We start from the raw sequence: 24,201 nt of genomic DNA, 5'->3' as shown, positions 1-24,201 counted from the left end.
CACTCCCGTTTTCGTAGTTCTTGAATGTTTTAGTTTTTGAGTTAAAAATTAAGAAACTTTACTTTTGGAACAACTCGCATATATATATACATGTGTGTGTGTGTGTGTGTGTGTGTGTGTGTGTAGAGAGAGAAAGAGAGAGAGTGAGAGAGAGAGACACTTTCTATATATGTCTATTGTTGTGAGCCAAAAATTTCACAAACATGTACTTTATGTGTATTTGAGTGTTCTTTGATGGATTTTCTATCGGAATGCCCCCGATATAAGCATCGAAAAACAATAATCGAAAAATCTGATTAAAGAAGGTACAGTCTAATTTTGACGCCCTTATACAGTCTGATATCATCAATGCATTTAAAAAGTTTTATCACCGCACAAGCGCAATATAAAATTAGCAGTAGGTTCTTTGATAAGTCGGAAGCGCATTCGAAATGAATGTTTTTGTTTAGAGCAAAAATGAACTATGATACTTGAAACAAAATTAAATTAAATTAAATTGAACAAAATTCACGAATTAATGAATGAATATATGAAAGATTGAAGCAAAATATGTGTCAACAATAATCACGATTTATAATATTAATACGAAAGATTAACTTAAAGGATACGACATACATTATTATAACTGATGACTTTACGAATACGTTTAAATGGTATGGGATATAATTAAAAATATTAGGATACGATTAAAACTAATGACAATTTGTATATATTTCAATTCAATAAATTAGAGATAAGGAAATATAATTATTGAAGGAGAACAAATAAAAATACCAGCTAATCATTGATTTGAGAATTATGATTTAACTAAGGGCATTAATAAATAAAATGTCATAAGTGTGGATTAATTTATTTTGAAATGTTTTAAATAAACAATTAAAATACAAATTGGATTAATGAACACATAATATATAATAAAAAAACAAAAAACCTAGACAGATATAATATGTATCAACAGGTTAAAAAAGGTTTAATAAAATACGATGGCAAAAAAAGAGAGATAACTTATTTAAATTCTAAAAAATGTTATTGGTTGATTATGATAAAACTATTACAAAAGAAAAATTTTATATCAAAGATAAAAAAGATTTATTAAAAATAATTAAATGAGAATAAAATAATTATAGTTTATGTAATTATAAATTGAATTAAAATATTAATAACATTGTATGTCGTATAGATTTAAAATTAAGGTCAAATCAACGATAGTGATTACCGGAAATAAAATATTTGTTTCGGATAAATTAAATAAATATATAGACATATGTTATAGACATTACAATAATTCATATTATAAATTGATTATAAATAATAAATTAATAACATATTAAATAAACTATTTTATTAGTATATATCAAAATGAATACAATTTATTAATACCAAAATTTAAATTTTAGTGACTTTATTTGAAAATTCAAAAATGGCGTAATAACAGAAAAAATAAACGGTCGTTAATACCCCTCTTCCAATTTTCAGATTTTGTAGTCATATCCATATATATTTTATTTTCTTTTGGTGGGTTTATAAGTGCTATTTCTTCTGAGAAGTTAAAAGCTAAATAGATTCATTGATTGACATAATAATTAAATGAACGAAACAGATGCTTTCAAGAGTTGTGAATGTCAACGTACTTGAAGAAATAAATTGTAAAATGGTCAACATCATGTAATTTGGAATGCAGATTTTTGGTATATAATATATATATATATATATATATATATGCACACACATACATATATATATGTATAATAATATATATATATATATATATATATATATACAAACACACACATATATATATATATGTATATTATATCAGAGTAATAATCGTCTCAGATCGAGTAAAATTAATTATCCGAATAAAATAACATTTTACTACTTTTATGCCCTATTACGAACATTAAATCGATGTAAACTTTATTTCAGTTTTGATCAGTACATAATTTTCATTCTAGAAATAGCTTATAATTTTAGTTCGAATTGAAAGCCATTTTTGGTTTCAGAAGAAAAGAGAAAACGTTGTTTCAAACACAATGGCAGTCGTCAATCAGAAAACTTTGAACTGTAAAAGCTGGACAAAATCGAAAAATAGGGTTTTTCATTGGCTAGTCAATCTGTACAAGTGTCAGATTGTATTGCAGACGGAGGGCACTTTTTTCTCGTGTTGAACACGAAAAATCCTGTGCGAGAATGCTGAAAGATTCAATATTTTATTGAGCAATTCTGGTTTCTGATTCGTTGCTAGCAGAACGTGGCTCTATTTGATTGATCAATTTCTATCGATAGTGTCTATACGTATAACCTTCCAACTTTCTTTAATCATACCCTCTCAGTATATCAAAATTTTCCAACAAAATGGCATTGATGAAATCTTGCTTAATTGGTGTTTAATGATTATGGATCAAATTTAACGCACATCTGGAACATTCGGATTTTTACATGATAAGTTGGGCAGGTATTCTGACCATTTAGAATACTCTAAATATACTATAATTTGGGTAATATTCAGCAATTAATGCCTAATATTTATTGATAAAATTTCTTAGAATTGAAGATATCTATATTCTTTAGAAGTATTTACATCGCATCGCTGTCCCATAAAACTAAAGTAAACTAAATATCTGTCACAGATAGATTACAAAACTTTATAATGCTTAGTCAATTTGTTTTCAAGTGAATCCTGCAATGACAATATATATACATATACACATGCTTAAGTTACACACACACACACACACACACACATACACACACACACATACATATATATGTGTGTGTGTGCGCGTGTGTGCGCGCGCGTGTGCGTGTTTGTGTGTGTGCGCGTGCGTGTGGATGTGTGCGTATGTGCGTGTGAGCGTGTGTGTGTATGCGTGTGTGTGTGTATGTGTGTGTTACAGAAGATCGCAAAAACGTTAATACCATCGGATTCAAATTTAAACAAAAAGTACCAACATCTGGTCACCTATTTATATACTCTTATATTCATATAATCTCTTCAGCCTCAGTTTATATCTGGCTCCATGGAAATCCCAGTTAAAAAGAATTCGCTATTGGCGACCAGTACTTATCTCCCGTGGTTTAGATGTAAAACCAACAATATCAATGTTTCTTTCTGATAATCTGTAACACAAGTATAAATAAATATTACTTTGATATAGTTTGGATAATACAAGCACTTTATTAGGATTCTCTTCACACAGTATATATATATATATATATGTGTGTGTTTGTGTGTGTGTATATATGTATATATGTATATATCTTCATACAGTATATAGATAGATAGATAGATAGATAGATAGATAGATAGATAGATTAATAGATAGATACGTGTGTATGCGTGTTTATTTTAAATGTGTTGGTTCATAACTATATGCTTTGGTACTAAAAGAAGGATCTGTCTAGGCTCACATTTTGAAAAATATGCATTGCAATAAATGATGAAGAAAGAAAAAATAAAACAAAAACAGAATATAGGTGAATAAACAAAAATATTTTTGATTAAAAACAAGAAATAGGATACGTACATATACATATACATATATATATATATGTATATGTATATGTATATGTGTGTATATGTGTGTGTATGTGTGTGTGTGTGTGTGTGGAACAAAATGTGTAAAAGGAAATTCAAACTTTATCTTTAATCTTAGTAAATCTTTTCCTCTTATGCCAGCGTTCGGCAAACATTTAACTAACGTTTTTTTTCCATTTTTACTGATTCCGCACTCTTTACGATAAATTGATTAAACCGGCCGACATAGACACACCCCTCTTCCCAAACATACTCTAAACTCAGAAAATTGAAGAATCTCAAGTACTACCTGAGACACCCAAATACATTATAGAGATGGTAGGTAAAAAATATAAAATGTTCAAGAAAAAGTATAAAAGAGAGAAAAGAATATATATTTACACTTCACCCTCGTCCTCACTCAAACATTTATATGTATACACATGTATATATACATGTGTACATATACATGTCTATATATACATGTCTATATATACATGTCTATATATACATGTCTATATGTGTGTGTGTTTCATGAAGCGATAAACAGTGCATGAAGGATTCCATTTATTTTTAAGAATTGGTTCTTTTTTTCACGTCCAAAATGTTTGTTTATAAAAATAATAATTTGTCTCTTTCTATCATCCTGTTAATTTCACTCCCTCCTCTATCTATCTATCTCTGACTCTTCCCCATTCTCTATTTATCTGCCGCTCTATCCCTTCTATCTTTGCTACACTACAAAATGCCTGTTCATTTTCCTTGATGCAATTATAACGAGTTGACACGATTCCAAACGGCAACAACATTTAAGAATCGTTTCTGCTAACTTCTATAATTCTGCGCGAATAAGAATTCATAAACATACATTAAAATAACGAACAGCATGTGTTGGTTCAATTAAAGACAATACATGTTTCCAGTAATTGGATCAACCTTGCTGTTTCTGGATTTTGAAGCGTTGTAAGAAATGTCATATTGAAGCATTGAAGTTGCCAAAAAATGAATAGAAAGTACAAGTTCAGAACGTATACCGTTTGAGACGTCGGTGCGAATTTTACCGCTTTCTACAGCAACGGTTCTGCTTCATTCTTAGAAGAAATGATCAGGCTAATTATGTGAATTTGTGATTGTTTTTTTATCTGAGTATTTTTTAATCTAGATATTTCTCTAGACCTTAGATTTGAGCATTGGTAAGTAAATTCTGAATATATAAATGCATGTGTATATGTGTGAATAAACGCATTACTTTATCATATGATATGATTATATACTTGAACTAGTAATATATGCACCACGAGCGTTTGTTATTATGTCAACAAATAATACAATTCAAAAATATATTAGAATAAGACGATAACTTATGATGGAAACAGAAATATTATCACGTTTTTTACTTTTGATTTAATCATTATATTGTGAACTCTGATTGGTCTTCAGTCTTTCGATTTGAAGATTTGTGATCGTTTTAAGTGAAATCATGGGAAATCTTCGATTACTATTTTTACTTTTTTTGGGGGGGTAGTAATTGGTTGAAGATTCTTAAAGGGTGTAAACCATACTTCGACGCGTATATAATGGTTATATAATGGCTATCCTTCTTCGCCGATCTGAAACTCACAACGATTGCATTGGCTAAGATAACACTGCAAGCGATTTAATAAAACATTTATCTTTTCATAACAACAAATAACATAAATAACCACTCACTTGAAAGTTTAAAATTAGACAGGATCAATCAGTAGTATTTATCAAGGAACGCAATCGCAAGTATCTCACAGATTTATGGGGGGGGGGGGTTCGGGGAATATCAATCGGATTTTATATTTTGAAGACAATGAAATCTCCGTCCCAAACAGATATAAATTCAATCGGTGAATGTTAGTGGACAGACGAATCAACCATATGATTTGAGATGTGTCATCATATGTTGGCACACATGTACACCATGATTATGTTGGTGAGAAAACATCAATAATTGCGATAATTCTCATTTCTTTTAAACTGTACAACATTATGTTCCGTTATTATTTTATTATTCTTATTGAGTATTACTCCAAAACCATTAGCTTTAAAACATTCTTGGCGAAAAGAATATCTCTTTCGAATTCGAAAAACTAAACATTCCCGTCAAGTATTTAATAATTCGAAATAAAACTAGGGAGAAAATATATTTATTATATTTGAAAACCATATAACATATAACATATACAGCACTATCCACTTAAAGAAAGACTGGCCTCTCTCTCTCTTTCTCTCTCTCTCTTTCTCTCTCTCTTTCTCTCTCTTTCTCTCTTTCTCTCTTTCTCTGTTTAATCCATAGGTTGTTGTCTATCTTATCCAATATAGATACAAACAAATAGAAAATGAAAGACGTATTTTAATTATCTCATTATTAAATTCTATCAGTTACCTGGTATACTGGCTACTTTAAAATACCTGGTATACTGGCTACTTTAAAATACCTGGTATACTGGCTACTTTAAAATAGGGCACGCTATAGAATTCATCACAGTAACACGAAATGTTATTTGGTTTTCTAGAGAACGCAATTCTAATGAAAATGGGATTTGGGTGATGAATATGATATAGTATACAAATGTTATTATAGCCTTCTTCCTCCATCGCTAATGTTTGTTTCATTTTGTGTTATCAGCACAGAATTATAAAGGTTCGCATGTCTACTGCAAGGACTGGCAATTATATTTATATTGTTTATATACTTACCCGGACATCTCCGGCTTTCCATTTCAGATTGACTGTCTCCAAATTGGCTGGTAGAATTGGCATATATTTTTCCAGTTCCGGGTTGCGTAAGTAAGAGTTAACGGCCCCGTCTTTAATGATGGCAATCTCACTCCGCCATTCTGCTTTAAAAAGAAAAGATCAAAATGGGAAAGGTCGGACCTTTGTAAATTGTATGCTTAATTGCGCATGAGAAGATGAATTGCTGTCAAGAGGAATAGTTAAGATAAAATGAGCGAAATGAAACAATATAAAACAATATAAAACAATATAAGAAATGAAGATATTAAAAATGAACGGATACATTGAAATGCAGCTGTCTTATAACTCAGCGTCGGCGAACATGGTTAAGAAACAAGCAAATGCCAAAACAACTGGAGGTTCTTTTCTTTTATATATATATATATATATATATATATATATATATATATATATATATATATATATATATATATATAGTCTAAAGAAGCTTTCAAAAAAATGTAAAAATAAAAATAAAGAATGCAGTTTAACTTCCCGGGGGAAAAATAATAAATTTAACCTATCGCAGACTTAGCACTTGCACAAGCCGACTTCTAAAAATAAAATCAACTATATAAGGATGAAAAAAGAAAAAAAAAACTTAACTAAAATTATTAAATAGAAAACGGGGATTATCAGCTGTCTACCATATAGCTGTTTTGGATATTTATTATAAATATATATATATATTAAATATATATATATATATATATATATATATATATATATATATGTGTGTGTGTGTTTTATGTGTTTTTCATAAGCATATATACCTCGCCACATATTCATAAGCATTTTTCGGTCAGTCATTTACAAGTAACTAGAGACCTCTTCAGGCGATACGAGTATTGTTTTTATTTTTATTATTAATGATTTTATTATTTTTATTATTAATAATATTATTAATTTTTGTATTCTTCTCTTTTTTTTTCTTTTTTCTCTGTATATTATACCGTTGTTTCTAATTTATAAAGCAGAAATAGCGATGGTGTAATCCTATATATGGATGTAGATGTGTTCATTTACAAATGACCATCGTAGTCTATCGAAAATAATTGCGTTAAATAAATTTCTTTTATCCATCTCTGAATGTACATTCAATCATTGCTGATTAGTAATGATCTGTGCAAGAACGACATATCCGAAATTATAGGAATTTTAATCAAGAGGAATCAGATAGATACAATCGAAATGAAATCATAATGAAAAGTTTTAATCAAAACTCAAATAATAAAGATAAAATATTTGGAACGTATGATTTGGTTAATATTATATATTTCGACAAACTTATTCGTGATTACTTGGAATTACACACACTACAAAGCGAATAACATATTAGTTGCATAATATAATTTCCAAGAAATCTATCTTCCCTGAGAAAGGAAACAATTACATATAAAATTAGTTCACAATAGAGTAAAACCCTATAATTATTTTTTTCATGGGCTGACATCTGTACTGTCGATACGCTTTGTATAGTTGCTAAAAGTAAAGGTGATAAAAGAAAAGGTGATAAAAGTAAAGGTGATAAAAAGGTGATAAAAGAGAAGGTGATTAAAGAAAAGGTGATAAAAGAAAAAGTGATAAAAAGGTGATAAAAGTAAAGGTGATAAAAAGGTGATAAAAGAAAAGGTGATAAAAGTAAAGGTGATAAAGATAATAAAAGTAAAGATTATAAAAGAAAAGGTAATAAAAAAGGTGATAAAAGTAAAGGTGATAAAGGTGATAAAAGTAAAGGTGATAAAAGAAAAGGTGATAAAATAAAGGTGATAAAAGTAAAGGTGATAAAAGAAAAGGTGATAAAATAAAGATGATAAAAGTAAAGGTGATAAAAGAAAAGGTGATAAACGTACAGGTGATAAAAGTAAATGTTATAAAAGAAAAGGTGATAAAAGTAAAGATGATAAAAGAAAAGGTGATAAAAGTGAAGGTGATAAAAGTAAAGGTGATAAAAGGAAAGGTAATAAAATAAAGATGATAAAAAAGGTGATAAAACAAAAGGTGATAAAAGAAAACGTGATAAAAGAAAAGGTGATAAAATAAAGGTGATAAAAGGAAAGGTGATAAAATAAAGGTGATAAAAGTAAAGGTGATAAAGGTAAAGGTGATAAAAGAAAAGGTGATAAAAGTAAAGCTGATAAAAGTAACAGTGATAAAAGGAAAGGTGATAAAATAAAGGTGATAAAAGGAAAGGTGATAAAGGTGATAAAATAAAGGTGATAAAAGAAAAGGTGATAAAAGAAAGATGATAAAAGTAAATGTGATATCCATATGAGCATATGCCGTCGGATGTTTTGAATAATATGAATTTTTCATTGATATCCATGTCCACACTCTGTTTCAATTTGAGTCATCTGGATTTATTTTGTTCTAATTGTTAATATTAATGCAATAAAGCCATCTTATTCCACTACGACAAACATTAAATTTACAATAATATCTTCAAATAAATCAAAACTTAGAAAACTAAAGCTGAATAATATGGACCAGGAGAATTTAAGACTGTACCAAAATAGTAACTCTAAGCGAAAACACGAATGCCTGACAAAAAGTATTGTATATGTTTGATCTGTCATCAGTATACATAGGTTCTACAGTAGACCGTTCACATGCAGGTATAATAACTATATGGCAACAATAATGAAACCACTATATCACTAGCATAAAGAAACTTAAAAGGAAGAATAAAGAATTTTTAATGGATTGGCGCATCTTAAAAGAAGGTAAGATATAACCTACGTATTACTAGGTTGGTATAGATTTTTTTTACATCACCACTAATCAAGGCCCAGAAGCCACTCAGGGATACGAGTTATCGCGTGTACAGTAAGCAATGGGGTAATATCGCATTAATCGTTAGTAATGGAGACTTGATAAAGTGGCTTACTTAAGGGGGCGGTTTATCAGGAATTTGTTTATGTTGGACTTAAAGATATTGAAGTTGTAGTCAGGTGGGAAACAGGCAAACGGAAGAGCGTTCTACATACGTGCACTTCTAAGAAAGAAGCTTTGTTCATGGAATCTACGTTTTGATGTAGGCACAGATAACGAGTGGGGAAAATTATTGACAGTGGTTTCAGCTACACGGGTGTTTTTCGTGAAAGATTGAAAAGGAGGGACCAGAGATTGGAGCTCAGACAAGTACTTGCCATGGAAATAACGATAAAACAAAGACAGGCTCGCAACGTCTCCTCTGTGGGAGAGAGGTTGCGGGGAAGAGAAAAGGGCATCCCCAACTAAGACACGAAGTCTATTTTTTTACTCTGTCAAGGCAGGATAGGCTGTTTTAACAGCTCCTGCCCAGACGTGGCAGCAGTACTCCATCCTACAAACACATTAGGATGAAATTCTAAATAAATGATATTATAATATAGGGAATTACTTACATGAAGCAAATATAAACGTAACACATATAATAGCGAAAAATTGATCTATTTTTTCGCTATTATACGTATTATGTTTATATTATAGATAATAGATAATATATAGATAATATATTATCTTCTTATAAAATATATAAGGTCTTATATGCATACTGTATTATTATCGTTTATCCTATATATAATAGTTAATTTAACGATTATATATATATATATATATATATATATATATATATATACACATATGATAAACGATAATAAATACTGAAGGAGAGTATGCATATAAGATATAATGATCAAACAAATAGTCCTAAATCTATAAAAGTGAGCATGTGTGTGAGGGCACTTCTCAACCTTTATACTCAACAGATCTTTGATCTAGAGACTTGACATTTGGCATATAGGGTATTCAAATATGTGAAAAACGTTTTAATAGGTTTTCATTCGGAAAAAAAGGCTGCTGAGTGGTCAAAAATAAACAAATTGGTGCTTAAGGTTATAGGATTTTAATCTCTTTGTCAACTTTTTCACGACTGCGTATGCGTGGATAGTTCATATTATGTTAAGAATAAGTAGGTTCGAAAACATTGTTTACAGATCGTGCCAGGCTGGCCTAATGGTCATCGTACTTGACTCCCTGTCTTTAAGTTTTGGTCTCGATTTCAGTTCGTGTATTTTTTTTTTACTCACAAGAAGTGAACTTTTTAGAAAAAAAGTAACATACTACTCACATGCACATATCTCAGTTGCTTTCCGTTTTACTTCAGTTTTTAAGGAATGTAACGTTACGGTTAATACCGAGCAACGTACATATTCTAGTAATGTTTATAATGTAAACAAGAGTACATATTATTAGTATTAACATTACTACTGCATTTACAACTATGATATAATGCATAACTACATGAATAAGATACCACTTTGAAATAACAAATAAGACAGGATGTAGAGAGATATGAGATTATTAAAAAATAAAATATGTATGAAATGTTGTATAAGATGAATACAAAAAATTAATTATAAAATTATAAACAGACTACTAAAAAAACTTATTAGCATATAATTGTAGAATGATGAAGGTGATAAAGACGTGAGCTGTAATTCAGATGTAAAATATAGGTGGGATTATATATATATATATATATATATATATATATATATATATATATATATATATACTGTGTCAATCACTTTATTGCAGATTAATAAAATATCAATATTTCACTAAATATACGTCACAACAAAATGAAAATTATATCATCAAACGACTCCTTTAAGGTTAGTTATTACCAAAAAATTATTCAAATATATACAATATACACGAAGTTATGACATTTTATTCTTTATCGAAGAATTTCCACTGTCCATCGCTTATTACATGTCTCTTAAAATGTTGTTTTAGGGCAAGAATACAATGTCTTCTCTTGAGAACTTTACTTTTTATTATATTTTTTCTGTCAAAGAATAATAAACAAAAACATATCATAGTTATGGACCAAATATAAATTAATCACTTATTGAAATATCCACCATTTTTTAAATAACTTAAAACAACCTTCTCCCCGAGGCAGTCAATTCTTTGATCTTAAAAGGAGTTATGGCTCTAGAAACATCAACTATGTTCATCCACAAGGTATTCTTTAAAGTAAATTTCTCTACTCTCTCATAAACTCCTCTTTTTAATATCGACCAGAGATATTGAATGGGGTTAAGGTCTGGAGAACACGGTGGTCAGATCATGAGAGTTTCCCCAACGAATTCCATAGATTCAAGGAAGAATGCAGTCGCCCCAAGCAGAATAGGATGGTACATTGCCATGTATAAAAATCATCTGAAAGCGACGTGACAATGATAGGTCATGTAGCCATGTCGACAAATGATTACCCAAAAAGGCCGCGTACGCATTGCTGGTAAGCTTTACACCATCTGGTGCTCGGAATGGTCCAACCAACATATCCCCAATGATTACCGATCAAAACATAATGCCTCCACCTCCTTGTTGGTGATGAACTCTGTAACGAGTCGGAATTCCATTCAGGTTTCAAACTTTGGTCCATTTATCCAGAACGTCAAGAGTAGAATGGGCCTTATCCCTAAATAGGACCTGTTGGAAATCCATTTTCATGTAATTCTTTGCCATTTTCCCTATGTTGTTTGCTGAATGGAGGCATTGGAAGAGGTTTTATGTTCCTTGCAATCTAATTCAACACATTGTATCGGGCATACCTGGATCTTGGAGCGATTCCAGCTTTTGCAAAAACGAAAACATTAGCGTTATTTGTGTTTCAGTTACGAATTTTGCGAATATCACGATGTGAAAGGTTTCTCCTGATGCCTTTATTTTTCTGGATTTGGAGTTCGGATTGTTCAAGTATGCAGCCAAGGTTTTTGAACCCCATTCCAGCTCCGTGGCTTAATTTTTGATGGAGAATCCTTCTGTGAGTCCAGCAACTATCCTTTGTTTTTCGATAACCTTTATTCGCCTGATTTTTTGGCATTGTAAGAGATCTGCAATAAAGCGATAGACAGTAAAATTTATTTGATAATAAATAAAATGCAATAACTTCGTGAATATAGCATGAATTTGAATAAAATTTGGGGAAATAACTAAACTTAAAGCAATATTTAATGGTACAATTTTTATTTTTTATGACGTATATTAAGGGAATATTGATATTTTACTAATCTGCAATAAAGCGATTGACACAGTATATATATATATATATATATATATATATATATATATATATATATATATATATATATATATATACATTGTTATTATTATTATTATTATTATTATTATTATTATTATTGTTATTATTAACCTAGCACAAAGCTTTCCAAAATATCACGTAATACACGTTACACCATGAACCCTAAGAGAAGCTATATGTCTTAAATAATAATTATGAAAAAGAAATATGATTTAAATAATAAATAATTAATTTTCGTTTTCAACACCCTCGAAAACCTATAATAGTGGTAATTTTAAAGAATTTCCGTGGGTGGAAAGATACTGCACTTTTACTAATACTTCAATCATAGTAATTTGTGTCCCTAGTTTTGCATATAAATTACAAAATATCTTATATTCCCCAAAACATTTGGCATTGAAAGAGGAGAGACAAAACTTGCTGCTATGGTTTCAAATGATCTGAAATAAAAGCAAGTGAAGACTTCATTCCAAATATTTATCATATGTTATATCTCGCTTTTTTGGTTTTCAGACAAAAGGTAATATTTTAGTGTATAAGGATTATTTGATACTGGAGATATTCATAATCGTATCCTGTTTCGAAAAGAGGGGAGATAAAACATATGAGAATCCAGTCTACTCTTGCTGTTATTTTAGATCATTTGAAACCATAGCAACAAGTTTTGTTCTCCCTTTTATCAAGGCCAGAAGTTTTGTATATATATATATATATATATATATATATATATATATATATATATATATATGAATATATCTATACTCGTAAGCAAATTGAATATTGAAATGCTTATATCTTTAGTCTTATAGAACGAAACTACATGAAAATTTTCAAGCTTTTTGAATATTATAATATTATTATATGCTTAAAATTTTATGACAATTATAAAAAAAAACTATATTTTCAAACTAATAATATATCTCTAAATTTGCCTATTTTAGTTTTGCTGCTTCTGTTGTCTCCCCTGTGATCTTCCCATGCCACTAAATTATATATCTATAATATAAAGCTGAATGTGTGTGGTGGGGTGTCTGTTAACGAATAGGCTCCTATATGGTTGACTATTCTAAAAAACTGATTACATATAATGATAGACGATGTATCAAGACACAGGAAAGGGTATGTTTGATCTGACAGAACGGGGGTTCATTAAAATTGTGCGCGCCTGGTCCAGAAAGTATGGTAATAAGAAATTTAAAAATTAAAAAAAAACGTTTACAAGTGTTTTTGATACATAATAATAATTACATTCGAATAATTTGATAAGTGTGTTTTAACTTAAATAGGGATGGTATAATAAAATTGTGGGGTCTGCGTTCGCGCCTGGCTTCATAGAATGGAAATAGGCACAAACTTTAATAAAGACTGTTCATATCTATCTGCGTAAGTATACTTTGATAATTATGTTTCAGTTTGAAGAAATAGGGTATAATAAAATTATGGGGTGTTCGTTTGCACCTGACCTCCATAGAATGGAAATATGTCATATGTTTTTTTAATATATATCCACAGAATATTGTGATAAGTGTTTCAGTGTAAACAGGTATGGTATAAGAAATTATGGGGTTTATCTATTTTATTTTTACTTTCATCATATTTTGTTTTGGTTTTGCTAACCCCAAATTTGAAGCTATCTCTTTACAGCCCTTCCTTTTCATAACTTATTATACTTTCATAAATCAGAGTCCATTTTCTGTAGGCTATTTTTGAACTTAGTCAACGACGGGTACTTTTGCTAATATATATATATATATATATATATATATATATATATATATATATATAGAGAGAGAGAGAGAGAGAGAGAGAGGGAGAAAGAGAGAAAGAGAATAATACCTAGAAGAGTCTAGAAGAGCAAAGTTTAATTTAATCTATTTAAAGGAACAATGCTCATAGTACTGTAGATATATAAAAAACCCAATCGATATATTTATCTTCGAGCTCTATTAATGTTGAGGATAAAGATTAATAATTGTAAATTATGATTATGAATTTTGAAACTGATTCATAATTTATAAGTAACACACACACACACACACACACACACACATATATATATACACTTGTGCCCGATATTATTCATACCCCCTCTTGAAAATTGAGTTTATTAGGTGTAACTTTGTAAGAATTTATTGTTTACGTCCATATTGATACATATTCTTAATAAACCTCTTCTGATCATTTTCGTCATTTTAAAATCTCGGGATACTTGTAATAAAAGAAATATACAGCTATTTATAAAATCTGCAATGTTCAAAAATAATCATACCCCCTTATTTTTTCAGTATTAATCGAGTTTCTGACTGTTTGTTTCCTGTTTGATTCTTATTTTGAATGCTTTTATACAACCTTTGATTAATTTCATTTCGTTTTTTGCATTTTTCAGAAATTAAAATGATATCAACTGAAAACCAAAAAAAGAATAAAAATTATTAGAATGGGGAAGAAAAAAGAGCTTAGTAATATCTTAGGACTAAAATTGTGAATTCACATAAGGATGGTTTAGGTTACAAGTCAATTTCCAAGAAATTTGAGGTCCCTACAGCAACAGTACAGAGCATCATCAAAAAATTCCAGAGCCACCACACAACAAACAACTTGATTGGTAGAGGAAGGAAAAGGAAACTCTCTGCTAGAGCCACCAGGAATATTGTAAGAAGTGTTAATGCAAATCCAACCACCACTACTAAGGACATTTTAGAAAATCTGGAGTCTTCTGGCATAAAAATATCAAGGCAAACATTGCAAAGGACTCTGCATGAAAATGGTCTGAAAGGAAGAAGACCAAGAAGGACTCCATTACACACCGGAAAACGCCTTGCAGCACGTCTAAAGTTTGCTAGGACCCATGTGAATTCTCCAGAGTCCGTTTTCTCAAGTATTTTGTGGACTGACGAAACAAAAATTGAATTGTTTGGCCATATGGATGCTTCTTACGTTTGGAGGAAGAAAGGAGAAGCTTACAACCCAAAGAACACCATACCCACGGTGAAACATGGTGGTGGTAGCCTAATGTTTTGGGGCTCCTTTTCGGCTAGTGGTCCAGGTAGTTTGGTCAAGATAGATGGAACCATGAAGAAGGAGCAATATTTGGAGATACTCCAGAAAAACATTAGACAGGATGCGGAGAAGCTCCATTTAGGACCAAACTGGGTCCTTCAACAGGATAATGATCCAAAACATACTGCCAAAATAGTCAAGAAATGGTTTGAGGATAATCACATTAATGTTTTGGAATGGCCTAGCCAGAGTCCTGACCTGAACCCTATCGAAAACCTCTGGCACATATTGAAAACTGAGGTTAAAAAGCGGAAACCTAGAAATTTGAGGGATTAAGAGAACTACTGCATTGAAGAATGGTCAAAAATCAGTGTTGATGATTGTAAAAACCTTGTTGATAAATATCCAAAACGGTTACAGGCAGTTATTAAGAATAAAGGGCATGCTATTGACTATTAGTAAGAGAGGTATGAATAATTTTGAACTAGTGTCATTATTGTTTTTCTTAGTATAATGCTTCAAACTTGCATAATTTATTTATTTGTTGAGTTTAAATTAAATGCTTATGCTTGATTTATTGTTTGAAATCCCTTTAATATTGTCTATCTTCTGGTTTGAGCAATATTCTTATAGAAATCTCAAAGATCCGAGGGGTATGAATAATATCGGGCACAAGTGTATATATTACTGTACATTCTCTGTGAGACGTAACGATAAATATAATTCTTTGTTAATATTCATACTAGTGATTTATCTAGATTTATTATCAAAATAATGACACATCAAAAAACTGATTATTCATATCTGAATTATTCTGTTTGATGACATATGAAAAGTCACACTATTCGTTACCTGTTTAGAGCGAAGGATTTATTTCTGAACTTATTTCAGGCGGCGAGCAAAGACTGGGCCGGTATTCTGACTTGCTATTTGTTTTCTCGTTTGTCTTAAAAATCTGCGTGACAGGATGAATTTATATTAATTTATATGCAAACAAATATACATGGATCTTTATCATGGAGTGGATAATATATACGATTTATTTACATATTTCTATGTTACCACTGGATATGAGAGGATATTGTTTCGTTGGAAAATGTGTATTACTTGTGCTTTTTTTTTCGAAAACACGTTGTATACTTGTGCTTTTTTTTTTCGAAAACACGTTGTATACTTGTGCTTTTTTTTTCGAAAACACGTTGTATACTTGTGCTTTTTTTTCGAAAACACGTTGTATACTTGTGCTTTTTTCTTTTTTTTTTTTCGAAAACACGTTGTATACTTGTGCTTTTTTTTTTTCGAAAACACGTTGTATACTTGTGCTTTTTTTTTTCGAAAACACGTTGTATATTTGTGCTTTTTTTCTTTCTTTTTTTCGAAAACACGTTGTATACTTGTGGCGTGCCTCCTTTGGATTTTACCTTCTTTGCATTGGCTTCCACGGAAGCACGAGGAAATTTAAGTACTTGTCGTAAACTTTAGTGGGATTGTTCCTCGCGGCAGGAAATGAAATATTTTTACAAAGACATCGTAGCTATTTTTGACTGGAACATTTCACGTAGAGAATTCGCGGAGCCCTCAAAAAATATTAGCAAGGACGGCCATAAAGAAAAACGGACACAAAAAAACAACCAGTGGACAATCAAGGAAGGAGTATGTGCACATTAGAACACACACAAACGCACACACACATACTCACATATACTTACAGACACATAAATACACACATACATACATACATACATACGTACATACATACACACGCTTACACAAGCATACATGCATTCTTATACGCACATATATACTTATATAATAACTATTATTATACTAAAATTGTATTTGCCAATGTTTATGTTGATTAGGCGTTTTTCTATACATTTTAACTACACAAAACAATATTTTTTAGTTCTGGGATTGAGTTATGTTTACTTCTAGCTGTAGAAGCATAGGAAGTCACCAAGAAATAGGTAAAGAGTGAGGTGAATCTAACGAACAGAAAGTGCTTATTTGGCAAATTTGCCTTTTCCGGATACAATCAATCTAAGCTGAGCTCAATTATTGACCGAACGAGTTGAATTTACTGTGTTGATGTTATAGTGCCCAATAAAAAGTCGATATATATATATATATATATATATATATATATATATATATATATATATATATATAAACAGTTTAGCTATATAAATGCATAAATATTTTGGCTATAACCTTATTTGTTCTAATTCTCTATAGACCAGATTGATAAATTTAGATTTAAAAAATGAAATATTTCGAATCAAAAGAAACGCCGTTATGTAGTGTCATCTTCCCTTCTTTTATACAACATAATCCGCTTTTCGACTGAGTTGAGTGAGTTCCTTACGATGCTCAGTTCAGTGATTATACGTCGTCGAAGCTCCACGACACTTTGCGAAGCTAGAAGTGCACCAAAAGAAGGTCATGCTGACTGTTTAATTGTCTGCGGCAGTCTCATTCATTACAGTTTTTAGTGCAGGCGAAACCATTATGGCGGAGATCTACTGTCAACAAATGGATGAAATTAATCAGAAACTTCGATAACAAAACCCAGCATATCAATAAAAAAAAGGCCCAATACTCCTAATGCCCGGCAAAACGTTGCTAAACTGACTTTGAAGAAGTTGGGGTTTTTTTTTTGGGGGGGGTACATAAGCATCACCACTTATCAAGGCCAAAAGGCCACTCGAGAATAAAGAGTGTACATTAGAAATTGGACAATATAATAACCGTTAGTAATGGAGATTCGGTAAATTTGTTAACTTATATGGAACGGCTAATCAAAAACTTGTTTACGTTAGACTTGAAGACAACCATATTGTAGTCAGCTGGAAAGAAGAAAAACGGAAGACAATTTGAGGTGTAACGAATTTGGCTTCGTTCGCAATACTCTCTAGACATTTCACCTACCGACTACTATTTTTTAAAGCAGCTCGATAACTTTCTGCGTGAGAAATGTTTCAAAAACTTAAGCGATATCACAAACGCATTCACCGATTTCATCGTTATAGAACGCAAGACTATTACGTTATTCGTATAAACATACTTGTTTTGCATTGGCAAACGGGTGTTTATTTTGATCAACAATTTTTTGTTTTAGCCTAGATATGTTTATTTGAATCTAAAAGTAAAAAGCGGTAAGAACTTTCTTGTCAACTTGATATATATACATATATATATATATATATATATATATATATATATATATATATATATATATATATATATATATATATATAGTAAAAGTACCCGTCGTTTACTGGGTTCAAAAATAGCCTACAGAAAATGGACTCTAATTTATCAAAATATGATAGGTTATGAAAAGGAAGGGTTGTAAAGAGATAGCTTCAAATTTGGGGTTATCAAAACCAAAGCAAAATATGATGAAAGTACAAATAAAATAGATAAACCCCATGATTTATTATACCATACTTGTTCACGCTGAAACACTTATCACAATATTCTGTGGATCTATATTAAAAAACCTTGTTAAACTTTGTGACATATTTCCATTCTATGGAGGTCAGGCGCGAACGAACACCCTATAATTATATTATACCATATTTCTTCAAACTGAAACATAATTATCAAAGTATACTTACGCAGATAGATATGAAAAGTCTTTATTAAAGTGTGTGCCTATTTCCATTCTATGGAGGCCAGGCGCTAACGCAGACCCCCACAATTTTATTATACCATCCCTATTTAAGTTAAAACATACTTATCAAAGTATTATTATGTACATCTATATCGAAAACACTTGTAAACGTTTTTTTTTCCATACTTTGTGGACCAGGCGCGTACGCAGACCCCACAATTTTAATTAATCATCAGTATGGCAGATCAAATATAACGATTCCTGTGTCTCGATACATCTTCTATCATTATACTTCTACAATTTTTTTTTATCGTGTGTGTATATTGATATTCATATTTGAAGCATTTTTCTCTATTGGTATTTATTTGCTTCCCACTGAAAGCAAAATGCGACACAAGGTCGTTTTAATATAGGGAAACCCCGCTCTCTTCTGGCAGTAGTCAATAATAATAATTATCTCAGTATAGAGGGGTTTCCCTCCATTGACTAAGAACAAATTAACTTAAGAGTAGCATCAGAACAGATACTACACTTTTATTCCCCTAAGACATTTTTTTTATTTGCTTGCCTCGCCACGAGGGCAGAGTTAGACACAAGGTCGGTTTTTAATGTAGAGGTAAACCATCTCCCCCAAAAGGGGCACTCTGGTTGTAACTAACCGAGACAAAAAAGTGAAGTGAAAATGTCAAGTGCAGCATTAGAAAAGATCCTGGTCCAAATGTCTAAGAACCCTTGTTTCTATTTAAAAAGACAATACAACTTTATTATGTATGAGTCGTGGAATTGCATTCATCTGCAAAAAATCTAGTTAATTTGCATATTTTTAAACATTTATTTTAACTAGCGGGATCTGTGAAAATTCCACAGGGAACCCATTCATATGTAATATATTTATGTTGGCATTCTGTAGTTGTTCAGTGTAAATGGAGACGCTCTGTAGCTTTTTTGTTAAAACGGCAAAAGTATTTATCGAAGCTATCACGAACGCCCGGAAAAGCCCGGTCGTAAAGTACGCTTAAATATGATATTTTAATTATTGCAGATTTCGTATATATTATTATAGAGATAATGTTCTAACGATTTTATATATAATAAAGTTGCTATTTCAAATATATATATATATATATATATATATGTATATATATGTATATATACATGTACATATACATATATATACATGTACATATATATATATATATATATATATATATATATATATATATATATATATATATATATATGACTGTGGTGCATTAGCTTGAATTGAAACCGAACTAAAAACTTATGAAATATATATAATTATATATATATATAACTTGAGTTCCTTCAGCCATAATCGAAACTGAAACCAAAACTTATAAAGAATTTTTGATAAAATTATTTATAGAAATATAAATTACTGGACTGCCATCAGCTATATTCGAACCCGAAACCAAAACTTATAAAGAATTCTTGGTAAAATTATTTATGATAAGAAATGGAAGTACATAACAAGTAAACGACTCGGATGTAAGTGTGAAACAGAAAATGACACACACGCTATCGTATTAATATATAGATTAATTAATTCCCTATAAGGATTTTGGTTTTCTTATGCGATAAACATCTTTAGTTAACTATTACGTGTAATTATATTCATGCAGATATTATATATGATGTATACTTGCGTAATATTTGCGTAAAAAGTTTATAGTAAACACAAAACTCTTTCCATATATATTTATTCATTGGGTTTATCCCGAGAAATTCGGTACAAAAATGTGAAATTAAAAAAAAATGAAATTTGCAAGGTAAAGGTCGAATGCCGGCATTACAAATATGCATGTATGGCGTAGCAGCTATTGGTTCATGTTTTAATTTTTAGCCTTGCAGCAAACATGTATTTATAGTTAAGTCATTAACACAAGAGAAAAAATAAATCGCAAGCTAAACGTTCTGGTTTCGTGTTGGCGCTCGGATCATTTTTTTTTTTTTTACTTTTTCAATCAATACTATATAATGAATCTCATATAATAATAATATTATAATAAATACGAAATCTGCATTAATTACAATATCATATTTAAGCGTATTTTATGACCGGACTATGCTGGGTACCCTGCTAATATATATATATATATATATATATATATATATATATATATATATATATATATAATTGCAACACCTGTGTGATTGTTTATATATATATATATATATATATATATATATATATATATATAAACAATCACACAGGTGTTGCAATTTATAAAATTACATGCACAGTATACAAGTGTTTATAGTGTACTATCAGGTCTCAATACTGGCTTCACTTAAAAAAATGAGTGTAATATCAAAATGTATATGTTAGACAAAGTTTTGACAAATACTAGCAAATCAGTGTAACATTTTTTTCCCAACAACATCTAGGGTCGACGGAATTCATATATAACAAATACTTTAATTTAAATAAAACTCAGTTAAACTAAAGAAAGTAAACATTCTTTCTATAATTACCAACGATTCTGATATAACTTTATTGTTAAACGACAAACGTTAAATTGTTATACGAAAACTGAAGAAATCCGTTAACAACTAGATTGCGAAATTGTACATATGGTTTATATTTGACTTCCAAACAAAGAAATACAAAGTACGTTTTTATGTATATTCTAAGAACGTCACGAACAAATACAATTTGGATGATTGTGTATTATTTACGATTTAAAAACATAAATTTATAGTTGTTGTCATTAGTCGTGGAATCGCTAATAATGATGCAAAATAATATTAACTAAGTGTTTTCAGTGTTATACAAAACAGTGACCGTAATTAGATTTCTACCGTATTTTCTTAACAATGTTATGGTTGCAAGAAATTTGTATCGTGAGCGTATTCACTCCAACTCCCTCGCTGGAGTTTGTAAGTAAAGAAAAAAACGGCTGACCGTGTTTTATATAAAATGGACGAATTTATAAGAAACTATATTGGATTTTTCTAAGACATGTACTAATAATTACCTGTCAACTCGGGAAAAGCAAGTTTTATATGAAGTTTTTATTAGAAAGCTATATCCGCCAATGGTACAGGGGAATGCACTCACTAGACTTTTTATGAGAGAAAAACAGAATAGAAAAGTATCAATACAAGTCGTTGCTAGTTTGTTTACAAAATTATTTGCAATTTTACACGTAAGTATTTTCATAAATATATAGATATATAGAAAGCCATATAGATTATATAATACCTGCAACTAAAAGAGCGTGGTTGACATTTCACACGTATCCGTATCTTATTTCAGACTTTGTCTATTTTCATTTTTTTAGATTTATATCACTAGTTTAATGTTAAAATCAAATGTTATATGTATTTTATCATTGTACACTTATACATGAATATACATACACATTATTATATAATTTATGCATAATAATTGTATGATAATATAAGACAAATCTGAAATACCATCTAAACATTTCAACTGGAAATAAAACAATCATTTACAAATAAATATTATTTTTATTTTTTGAAGGAGTTTAGAGTTGTCCCTTAGAAACAAATTTGCAGTAACAAACAAGGCAGTGAAATGCTAACAAATAAATCGTAGTAAAAGAAACAAAAAATAATAACATCTACAGATAAATACAACTCAAACGAAAATTAACGAGTATTTTATTATACTTTTCCATAGAATTGGAAGTCAAAATAAAATGTTTCACACAATTAAATGCAAACAAATTGTCTGTTAATTTTATGGGTATATTTTTAATTTATAAGTAGCAATGAGGTATTTCTTATTGATAAAATATAAATCACCAATTGTTTTTTTTAATAATTCCCTGAATTCGCTGCAAAATAGATCATTTAAGTTTAGGTGGTTTTATGTGAAAAACTTTTTCATATTTGTAATCAAATAATATTTGGGGAGGAATCCAATTTCATAAGTTTAAAAAAAAAACGATGTATGTGCATTATAAGTTACATAACGTTAATAATAAGATTACCTCTCTCTGTACTTCTCTTTCTCTATCTCTCTCTCTCTTTCACTCACTCTTTATATATATATATATATATATATATATATATATATATATATATATATATATATATATATAAATGTGTGTGTGTGCGTGTGTGCGTATGTGTGTGTGAAATTAAGATGAAGGCGGAGAGACGTAGAGACTCGACATTTCGCCGGTCTTATGCGGGCTTTCTCAAGAGGAATGGTCAATGACGAGAGGGTCGAATATTTAGGGCTATATATACTATTAGAGGGTCTTTATGAAAAAAAAAAAAATTATATATATATATATATGTATGTATATAAGAGCAATTAAAAAGAGCATACTTCGATTAATCCTGTATCTAAATTCTTTTCGTTAATAATTTTTTTCGACAGATAGGGAGAAATATGGAAGAGCATTTTCTTTGCTTAATTGTATTAGTAGATTGGGAAATGAGAGCAGATTCGATTAGACAACGTGAATACTAGTCAATGCGCATTCAAGTTATCTCTCTGTCTCTGTCTGTCTGTCTGTCTGTCTGTCTATATATATATATATATATAGATATATATATAGATATAGATATATATAGATATGTATAGATATATATATATATTAATTAAATCAACAGGATGTAGTGTGTTTACCTGATATACGCAATGATAAACTTCAAACTAATATAAATAACAGTATTTATATATAGAAAATTGAATCCCAACCGAATAAAAAAGCTCAATACGCAATAAAGAGTAGAGCTTATTAAAAGAGAAAGAAAATTTAAACTGTAGGATGAACTTTACAATCCAAATTTATTGTTCGACAAAGTCCTTATTCCGCGGAGTTTCAAAGAATGCTATTCTTGTTATTCTTCTCATCAGAGGACATAGAAAAGCAGCAAATTATATATATATATATTTTACATGGAGGTCACCACTTATCAAGGCCCGGAAGCCACTCGAGGATAAGTGTTATTGTGTGTACAATAATTAATTGGGTAGTATCGTAGTAATCGTTAGTATTGGAGATTTGATAAAGTGTCTTACTTAAGGGACGATTCATCAGGATTTTGTTTATATTGGACTTGAAGACATCCAAGTTGTATTGAGGTGGGAAACAGGCAAATGGAAGAAAGTTCCACAATATACACGAGTAAAATCATCATCATCATCATATTCAGTTTTACATGCTGCATGTGGTGAACAGCTTCATGGAATAAATTTTG

General features: G+C 30.1%; 1 protein-coding gene across 7 annotated transcripts in view; it reads right to left on the bottom strand.

Moving 5' to 3' along the window:
• The window catches only part of LOC145277818 (protein shifted-like), a 593,688-nt gene that overhangs the window by 430,210 nt on the left and 139,277 nt on the right, over nucleotides 1-24,201 (bottom strand). For 6 of the 7 annotated variants that reach the window (XM_080129712.1, XM_080129714.1, XM_080129710.1 and 3 more), the window contains exon 2: nucleotides 6,245-6,387. In XM_080129712.1, the coding sequence (XP_079985838.1) occupies nucleotides 6,245-6,387 (143 nt within the window). The remainder of the gene's footprint in view (nucleotides 1-6,244; nucleotides 6,388-24,201) is intronic. The other variant, XM_080129711.1, reaches the window with a different exon arrangement.

The sequence above is a fragment of the Euprymna scolopes genome, chromosome 6, assembly GCF_053919585.1.
Source record: "Euprymna scolopes isolate OS-2025 chromosome 6, ASM5391958v1, whole genome shotgun sequence".
Taxonomy (NCBI): Eukaryota; Metazoa; Mollusca; class Cephalopoda; order Sepiida; family Sepiolidae; genus Euprymna; species Euprymna scolopes.
Note: the sequence above shows the minus strand (reverse complement) of the source record. Positions and strands in the feature narration are given on the sequence as shown.